The 9,730-nt window shown below is 41.9% G+C and overlaps 1 protein-coding gene across 3 annotated transcripts in view; it reads right to left on the bottom strand.

Moving 5' to 3' along the window:
• Positions 1–1,597: 1,597 nt before the first annotated feature.
• PLCG1 (phospholipase C gamma 1) overlaps positions 1,598–9,730 on the bottom strand; it is a 168,049-nt gene continuing 159,916 nt past the window's right edge. For all 3 annotated transcript variants that reach the window (XM_029611383.1, XM_029611381.1, XM_029611382.1), the window contains exon 32: positions 1,598–3,601. In XM_029611383.1, the coding sequence (XP_029467243.1) occupies positions 3,559–3,601 (43 nt within the window). In that variant the 3' untranslated portion in view covers positions 1,598–3,558. The remainder of the gene's footprint in view (positions 3,602–9,730) is intronic.

The raw sequence follows: 9,730 nt of genomic DNA, 5'->3' as shown, positions 1-9,730 counted from the left end.
CTGAGCATTAAGTGCTTGTAAGCAATTCCGGTAGACTTCTCTGTGTGGTGGAGAGGGACAATCTGCTTTTTTTCTCATACAGACAGAATAGCTAGTGGTGGTGGGGAAGGCTTTGGGACAAGGCTTCCCAAATCTGCCTAGTAACCACACAGCCACTGTAGTTTTATGGATATCCACAATGAATGTACATGATCTACATTTGTATAAATTGGCAATCCAGTATATGCAAATATATTCTCCCAGGGTTTTTAAAACATGTCTAAATTTGAAGTAATCTAACTCCAATCTGGCTTCTTTAAGTTTTGCATTCCAGAGTACTGGAGAAAGGTAAGAGAAAGCTCTTTGCTGTGATTTGACCAATTGCAGATCCTTTAAAGAAGGGTCAAAGAGCAAAGCCTCTGCAGCCAATTGTAAGGTTTGAGTAGGAACTTATCAGATTAGCTGGTCCTCTAGGTATGTTGCACTCATACTATGTAAAGCCTTGAATGATAAGCAACTGAAAGCCAATGTAGTTCTTTGAAGTGCAAGCTAATTCTAGCTCTTTAAATCGCAGCTGGTAATGATTCAAGCTGTAGTATTCTACAGTCATTGAAGCTGACCGTATGCTTTTCTCTGGTAAGCCCATATACAGACAATTACAATAATTTAAAACCAAAAACACTAAAGAGAACGTTAGTTTTTAACATTACATTTTCTAGAAATGTTAAAATTTGATGTACAAAGTGCCACTTGGTAAAGGCATTCCTCACTATAGAGGAAATATTAGCTTCCATGTTTAAATAGGAATCCAACACAACACTTAGGCAAAAGCACTTGAGTCTTTAGAAAGAAAGTCAACCATTAAGAATGAGGTGATTCTTGGTTTCTTGAGCTGGATACCTCCAAACCCATAATACTTTAGTTTTGACAGGATTAAAGCTTCAACTTGCTTTTCATCCAGTTACCTATAGCAACTAACCTTAAGTTTACAGTACAAATCAACTTATATTGTCCATCAGGCAATGATTTTGATAATTAGATAACACTGGCATATATTTGATATCACAGGCCCGCTGGAAATAATGTGGGAGTAAATATGGAATCCTGGAGGGACACCACAGTTAAGTGTCCTAAATGCAGAGAAACAGCCACCCCAAATCACCTTCGAGAATCTTTCTTCTAAAAATGAGTGAAACCAATTTATGACCTTTCCTCCTATACCCAATCCTACAAGCTGCTTTAATAAAATATTTTAATTGATAAAATCAAACATAGCAGAGAGGTCAAGAAGCATAAAGACAGAGGGCATACGTTCATCAAATCTCTGCACAGGTCATCTACCAATGCCACCATCATTGTTTCTGTGCTAAAATCTGGTCTAAAGCCAGAATGACTTGAGCCTTATAAATTTGTTTTAGTTAACAAATCTTGTTTTGTTCCTTAAAAAGTGGGAATATTTTGAGGTAGGCAGTCACACTTTTTTTTTTTTTTTTATCACCACAAACAAAAAATCTTCTTCAAATTAAATTTAATCTGTGATCATCCAGTGTGTTAAAAACTACACCTGCACACACCCGAAGTAAACTATATACACATAGACATGAAGTAAAACAACACATAAGTTAAGAACTTTTATTTTAAAATCATCTTTAAACAGCACAGGCAATAGTAGCTGGCAAAGTGGTCCCAGACCTTCTGTAAAACTGAGGCCATGAATGGCTCAGAGCCTGTGGATGATAAAACGTCTAGATCAACTGGAGGCGCGCAAGGTGCTCCTGGCTTTCCAAGAGTGCCTCGTGCTTATCAAAAGTTCAAAACACAGAAATGTAATGTAAAGAGAATAAAAATAAAAACACAAGTATACAAATACAGTAATTGAGATGGCTCTTGGCTGGTCAAAAGCCTCACACCCCTGTATCGTTGATGGCACAGGAGTTGCCGACCAACCACATAAAACATTTTTTATTTATAGGTGCAGTGAAACATTTGGGTTCATATCAATCCTTTCTGATTTCTGATGGTCCATTAAGACCCAAAGTCTATCATGGCATGGAATGTACCAAATTATTTCCATTCACACTTCTTCCACAGAAATACGATCTATGGCCTGGGGGCCACATGTCCACTGAGAGACTATTGTCCATGTTTCATTTTCTTTAGGAACCATGCACAGATTTCACACACATCCAGTAAGGGTGCTTGGTAGTCCATATGCATTCTTAGGAGCCGGCTGGCAATTATTAAAGTCCCAAAGACTTACTGAATGAGTGGTAACAAAACCCTTGCATAGGAGGGAGAAGAGGTGATTCCACCCTGAGATGCTTGAAGTGTTTTTTTGTTTATAAAGATGTCCTCCTGGATATTAATATTTCAGCTGTTTTTTGGTTTGTTTGGTTTTTTTTAACTTGTGCCTAGGTTGGAATAATCCTTCCTAGCCTGTCACTGGAAAGCAGTACTCAGAAGTTTTAAAAGCCCAGATTTAAATGGTAAAGTCTGATTACTAACCAAACCCCGATCCCCTCCAACTTTGCTGTGGATCTCCTGAATCAGAAGGTCAAGAATGTAAACATGCACTCAGTGTTAGCAAGCAACTGAGTGAATCCAAAAGCTCAAAATACTGCTGTGCAGGAGACCTCAGCTCCTGTTCCTCAGCTGGAGACGCCAGTCACAGCCCAGAAGGAAGTCCCGTCACTGCAATAGTGAAATATTTGGGCCAGCTTAGGGCAGATGCAGCATATCAGCTTCTGGAAGGTGCCATGACCTGTGGCCCTGGCTGAGGTTTCTTGCTAGGATGGCTGGGTTAGATGGGGTGACAGGAAGCACAATTAAAATGAGGGGAAAGCCTAGGCAATTATGTTTGATGGTGCAGTAACCTTAGTGGGGGGATTTTTTTGATTGAGCTAAAAGCCCCAAAAAAGGCAAGAGATAACCTAAGAGTCAACTTGACCAACTTGGCTGTCTTAAGGACAAAACTTTAAACACTGTTTTTTTCCATGTTCAAAACATGAGGAAGCATCTTACCTTATTTTTATAGTTGGTCCCTCCCCAAAAGGTCCATGACTATGAAGTTAAACACAGGAGCTACATGATGGCATAACTGAACTACTAGACAATACAATACTTGTGTTCTGAGAAAAAGTATTCTCTAAGGAAGGGGAAGAAAACCATGTCAAATCTCCACTGCAGCCCTACTCCACCTAAAGGTTTAGACATGGCAACCACGGGTTTGTAGGTGGTGATGCAAAGCTCTACAAGGTGACTTAACAGATTCAATAATTTCCCTCGGCACTCTGATCCCAAAACTCCCCTCACTAAGCAAAATGAACTCTCTTTACTTCTTTGATGGTACATAGCATATAATGTGTCTCCAGCTCCAGCCCATACAGATTATGCATTAATTACTGGCTGCTTGCTCAGCCTCCCTCCTCCATTTGCACACAGATCAGTGCAGGCTTCAGCCTACAAGCACAAAAAGCTGCCTGAAAGTAGGCCAAAGCAGTAACGTTTCCATAGAAACCAGTTCACACCATTTAGTGACATCAAGAGCACTGGAGTGAGCCCTCGTTGGCCGAAGCTGGTCTAGAATCGGTTATCTCCACTTACTCTGGTTCTTCGGGCCATCCTGGAGATGCAAGAAAACAGGATTCAACGTTTAATTTTTAACTTAAAACAGGAGACAATAAGTAACTGGTGCTTGGCTACTCAAAATGTGAATGTAGCTCAGACTTGCTTTATTTTTAAACCCAAGGACAAACCAAAAAAATTTACCTGAGCATTCTAGTACAGTCTTTATAACTCTCTTATCCAAAGGGTCTAGAAATTGGTGGCAAGGCATTATATAAAGTACAAAATAAACTGCTCTCATGCAATGGACTTAAAGCTAGACAAACTGGTTTCAAATGACCTCCTAAGATTCAGAGGCCTGGTCTGTTCCTTAATCTAATATCTATCATAACATGACCTGTAATGCACTTTGGGCCTGATTTACTAAGGCTTTTCCCCCCCCATGTCTATTCAGGACTTTCATATTGTTTTCAGTTGGTGTGATTCATACACTCAGGACTGAATTTTCAAAGGGGTTCCACAAGTAAAAAGAGTACGCATGCACGTCTGTCATTTTATAAACATTGAGAGTATGTGCCTATTTTTTGTTTCGTGCATACAATTTACAAGGGGAAAAAGGGTGATCTAACAGCAGTTACTACTTTGTAAGAGATATACACACACGTACAGTAAACTTTGTTCAGACTTTTACACTTGCTAATTGACTCACACAAGTAAAATCTGACTTGTCTGTTGTCTGCAGTTTTGGGCGGGAGGTCTGGGAGAACTGGTTGAGGTTCAGGGTGAAGTGCCAGAGGTCTAGGTGAAATGGAGAAGGACTGGGTGAACTGGCAGAGGTATCGCTGAACTGGCGATTCCAAGTACACATGCATTCTTTATAAAATACCTACCTCTGCATTTAACTCTAGGTGATATTTGCATAGTGTCACGCTTATTTCATGGGTTAAATATACACGTATATGATTATAAAGTGGGTAGAGAAAGTATGCATTTTCTTGCATTGGAAATAGATGGGCGGACTGAAACATAGGTGTGTACTGTTGGAGCAGAAAAAGGAGGTATTTTATAAACTGTGCAGCTCCCACCACACACTTTATAGAGTACTAGCATTAATCGACGCACGAGGACTTACGCATGCAAGTCCTGTACCTTGGCTAGGTTTGAAAATTGGGCTCCCTGTTGGAGCATACGCTACAACTGCAGCACAGAGTGTTCATGTCAGCACGCACCAATTTACATATCATGTAAGTGCATTAGCAATACAGGGCGCGCACTGATACAAGTATTAATCTTCAATGGAAATGCAATGAAACCAGACACACACATATTTAACTGTAACCCTATCCGCTTATAGGTTGATGCAATAAGGTGCCTGCAAAAATCGGGCCCTCATTTTCTAACGCACATGCAGCCACATCCTGTGTGATCGATGCAGTATTCAAATGAGAATTAAATTGGAGCAGCATAAAAAAGGAGCGCTAATGGAGAAATGAACACTTCTGCTACTCAAAGGTTTATTACATTGGGCGCATGGGCATCTAAATTGTGCATTTGTTGCAAAAAAGTGCACTTTTTTCAGGTGATGTTGAAGTTTATGTGTTTGCAAATGCATTTTGAAAACCATGCTTTCACCCCATGTGTTGTTGGGAGCCTGCAGGTTATATATGAAGGGTGCAAGGAGACAAACCCTTAATTTACCAACTCTCCAGTTTGCCTGATCAATGTATATATATTTTACAAGTTGTAACATTTTTCTTTCCCTTTGTTTTTTTGTAACTAATTTAATAATAAGCACTGGTTTAAAAAAATGTATCATACTCAGACCCTTTAGAGCTTGGGTCAAAGCAAAATATTATGTAAATCCCATATTTAAGGGGATTTTATGAGGTTGAAGAATCATCTAATTATAAAGATATCCGGATAAGTTATCCGTTCACTGCTTTATATGAACTCATCGTTAACATGAAGTTATGGAAATCTGCTATTCCTGTTTGTTTTTGGGCCTTTAATTTGTCTTGTTTTGTAGATAAAGCCCAGATAACAACGTTTCTTTCCTCACTGATCTTGCAAAAAATCCCAGATATGGATTAGAGTGGTATCAAGGCAAACAAAAAAAAACTATGGTTGGTTAAATATTTTGCTTTTGAGGATACCAATTAAAATCCCAACCTTTTCCTCATGCTGTATATTTCCTTCAGACACATTTTTTAAACCCACTTTAAAACACATTTTTAAACTGGGCTTATTAAACTAGTTACAAGAAAACAAGGTGGAGAAAATTATATATTATTTGTTGTTTTACACATTGACTTGATCAGGGAAACCAGAGAAGCAGTAAATTTAGTCAGGATGATATTAAGGTGGAGAACTCATTTATTGCAACACAGAGGAACAATTTTTTTTAAAAAATGTTTTATGAGCCCTCAACAGTGACTTAAATTTACTCTTCCTCCAGAGCTGGAGTTAATTTTCTTGTGTTAAAAAATGCGCGTTGGGTGTCCAGCCTTTATACACTTTCCTTTATCGGATGGCAATAGCTAATGTCTTTATTTACATGGAATTTACAAGTGTTAGGCACTATCCGGTATGCGTTTATTAGGACATACGTTGTAAACGCATCAATGCGAGTAAAACCATGCACTAGGCTGGACGCACCTTATTGCATCAGCCTGTTAGTTGGCCAAGGTGCACATGCACATTCTATTTTACGTGAACCTAATTCAAACCATGTGCGTACAGCATACTGGATGGACCAGCAGAAAAAGACCCAATTATCAGAGCCTAAGAGCAGAGGGATGCGACGTGATACCCAGAAATAATCAATCATGTTTCAGAGATATGAGAAATGAAACAAGTGCCCTAATGATCAGTAGTCAGCAGAGAGCAATTCTGAAGTGATTTAGCCAGGTAAACTCATCTGTCCAAAAACTGCTCTCCTCTGCCTGGCTAAAAGTATCCACAAATCCCATTGTCTGTCCACGTTTAGACTGGTTAAAGAGATACCTTCCTGGGGTGTGGGGAGGAGGGGTTTAAGCCATAAATAGGGTCCATTTTCACATGCATGTGGGCTATTTTAGCCTTACTTGGGTGTCAGCAAAACAGCAGGTGCAAAGTAAGCTGCTTTTTGCACCTGCACACTTTATTCTACCTTATTCTCAAAGAGATGCTACTCAAGCAGTCTCTCTTTGAAACTTAGCTGCAAAGTGCCTACATTCAGGAGAGGGGCAATTTTCAAAACGATGAGGATTGTTGCATAGTCTACGGGTACTTTCTACCCCCGTATGCTTTGCACTACTTCTCAAAGAAGCAAGCTTTGAAAATTGCCCCAGGGAAATAAAGTAGAGATCTGCACCTGCTTACAAACAATGGGGCAAGATTTAAAAAAAAAAACAAAACACACATGGACGTGCGATTTTATAACATGCGCGCAATAAAATTGGGGGCGGCGCGCGCAAGGGGGGTACATTTTTGCAACTTTTGCGTGGCAATGCATCACTGCTTTCCCCAGTTCCCTCTCAGTCCGCCCCCTATCCTATCCTCCCTTCCCCTCTCCTCCCCTCCCCAACCTCTAAATTAAAACATTTTTTTTACCTTTGTGGCCCAACTTACTTCAGCTCCCGAGCTGAAGTAAGTTGTGCGCACCGGCAGCTGGCCCGCCCTTTCCAAGAGGCCCGGCACTTGAGCGCGTACCGGCCTTTACACACGTGGCCGGGCCTCTTGGAAGATTCGCCCGGCGCATTAAGGCCGGGATTTACATGCATCGGGCATTTAAAATCTGCCCTAATTTGCACAGTTTTGAAAATGCAAAATTATGGGCATTGTTGCCTCCCCAGACTTAACCTAGTCTCTGATCCTTCCTACATTTCCCAGAGCTAAAAATGCTCTCACTGTTAATCCCCATGCATACTTCTACCCACATACAGGGTGGAAAACTGCTCCCAATACACAAGCTGTAATTGCTCTCTCTTGTGGTTAAATTAGTGTTGGGCTTGATTAGAAGCACCTTCTTTAATATGAATACCTTTCTAGGAGACCGTGGTACCTTGTGGTGAGTTGCAGAGCATGCTTGGCTATATCTGCTTGAGGACTAGAACTGTTAGGCTGTGCAGTAAAAATGTTGTCCTGAGCGCTGCATGATGGCTTTTCGAGGCCCGTGTTTGCTATGTACATAAGAACATAAAATATGATATACTGGGTCAGACCAAGGGTCCATCAAGCCCAGAATTATATTTCCAACAGTGACCAATCCAAGTCACAAGTATCTGGCAAGTACCCAGACATTAAATAAATCTCAAGCTACTATTGCTTAATAATCAATAGCAGTTTATGGATTTTTCCTCTAGGAATTTATCCAAACCTTTTTTAAACACAGTTACACCAACTGCTGTAACCACATCCTCTGGCAATGAATTGCAGAGCTTAACTATGCACTGAGTGAAAAAGAATTTTCTTTGAGTTGTTTTAAATGAGTTACTTGTTAATTTCATGGAATGCCCCCTGGTCCTTCTATTATTTGAGAGAGTAAATAACAGATTTACATTAACTTGTTCAAATCCTTTCATGATTTTGCAGATTTCTCTTATATCCCCCCTCAGTCGCCTCTTCTCCAAACTGAACAGCCCTATCTTCTTTAGCCTTTCCTCACAGGGCAGCCATATGGCTGAACAGACTCAACATTCGCCAAGTTGACACCTGCTGGCTCTGATGAATCTCTAATGGTCGTCAAAGTGATGGCCCTTTGACGAGGCAGGAAGGTCTTGGCCTGAGGTGTATCTAGCAGGGCTCCTATGAAGTCCAATTGAAGTGTCGGGCTGAGACGTGACTTCGGGTAGTTGATGATGAACCCTAGGGACTCCACACCCAGATGATCAAGCGCATGGACCTGACTGCCTCTGCCTGAGATATGCTCTTGATCAACCAATTGTCCAGATAGGGGAAAATATGCACCCCCAGCCTGTGGAGGTGCACCGCCACCACGGCCAGGCATTTTATGAAGACTTATGGGACTGATGCTAGTCTGAATGGCAACACTCTGTACCGGAAGTGCTGTTTTCCCACCATAAATCGGAGATACCGGGGAAGATCTTGATGTGCGTATATGTGTCCTTTAGATTGAGGAAACATAGCCAGTCCCCTTTTTCTAAAAGGCGGATCAAAGTGCCTAGGTTGAACTTTTTTCTTTTTTTTTAAAAAATGGGTTCAAGGACCTTAGGCCTAGGATGGGACTGAGTCCTTCTGTTCTCTTTGGAATCAGGAAGTACCTGGAGTAGAATCGCCGCCCTCTTTGCCCTGGTAGAATAGGCTTGACCGCTCTGGACATTAAGAGGGAGGAGAGCTTCACTAGTACCACTTCCTGATGTGCTACTGGCCCCCAAAGTGGGTTGGAGGGAAATTTTGCGGGTTACCCAATAGATTCAATTGGTACCCTTGACAGACATCTGCTTCCAGATGTCTCACGAGTACTGGCTCATGTAGATCTAGTAGGAAGCAATGAGGGCAATGAGCACAGTCCCCTGAAACACCTTCCTCCCAAGAGCGTCCATTCTATGGTCCTTTCCCAGGGGCGCCGAGGAATGAGTCCAAGAACGCTTGGCCCTCTTGAGAGCATATTTGACCACCATCAATTGGTGAGGAAGCTGATGCTTATCGAATCCAGCATCCTTCTGGATGAGGTAGACCCCGTCAGCCTTCTTGTTAATGGGAGCACCGTGAAGGGGTGTTCCATATCTTCAGCAGCAGCTCTTTAAGGATAGTGTGTACTGGGACCACCATGATCTCTCCTTAAGAGGCTCGTTAACTGGAAGATCTAAAGCATTTTGTGCCTGGCATCCTCCTCCATCAGCAACTGAAATAGGATGGCTTCCGCCATCTCCTCACAAACCCTGCAAAGGCTAAGTCTTCAGGCAGAGACTTCCTTCACGCCTCAGGAGGAGAAGAGTCTGAGGGGAGATCCTCAGAGCCCTCGCTCCGAGGTATCATCTCCCCCAGGGATCATAAGGACCCTCATCTTCACTGTAAGGCACAAGGGATGGGGCCCTAGGTGCTCAGCCTTCGACCAAGAGTGCAGGCCCCAGCAAAGCTGGATTGGGGGGGGGGAGGGGGAAGGCTACAAGCCTTGGCATCTCTGCTGGCCTGGGTGGAGCCTCCTCCTCTGAGTAACCAGCAATATCCACCATATTGGTAGGGG

Source organism: Rhinatrema bivittatum, chromosome 8 (genome assembly GCF_901001135.1).
Source record: "Rhinatrema bivittatum chromosome 8, aRhiBiv1.1, whole genome shotgun sequence".
Lineage (NCBI taxonomy): Eukaryota > Metazoa > Chordata > Amphibia > Gymnophiona > Rhinatrematidae > Rhinatrema > Rhinatrema bivittatum.
This window is presented reverse-complemented; position numbering and strand designations above follow the sequence as displayed.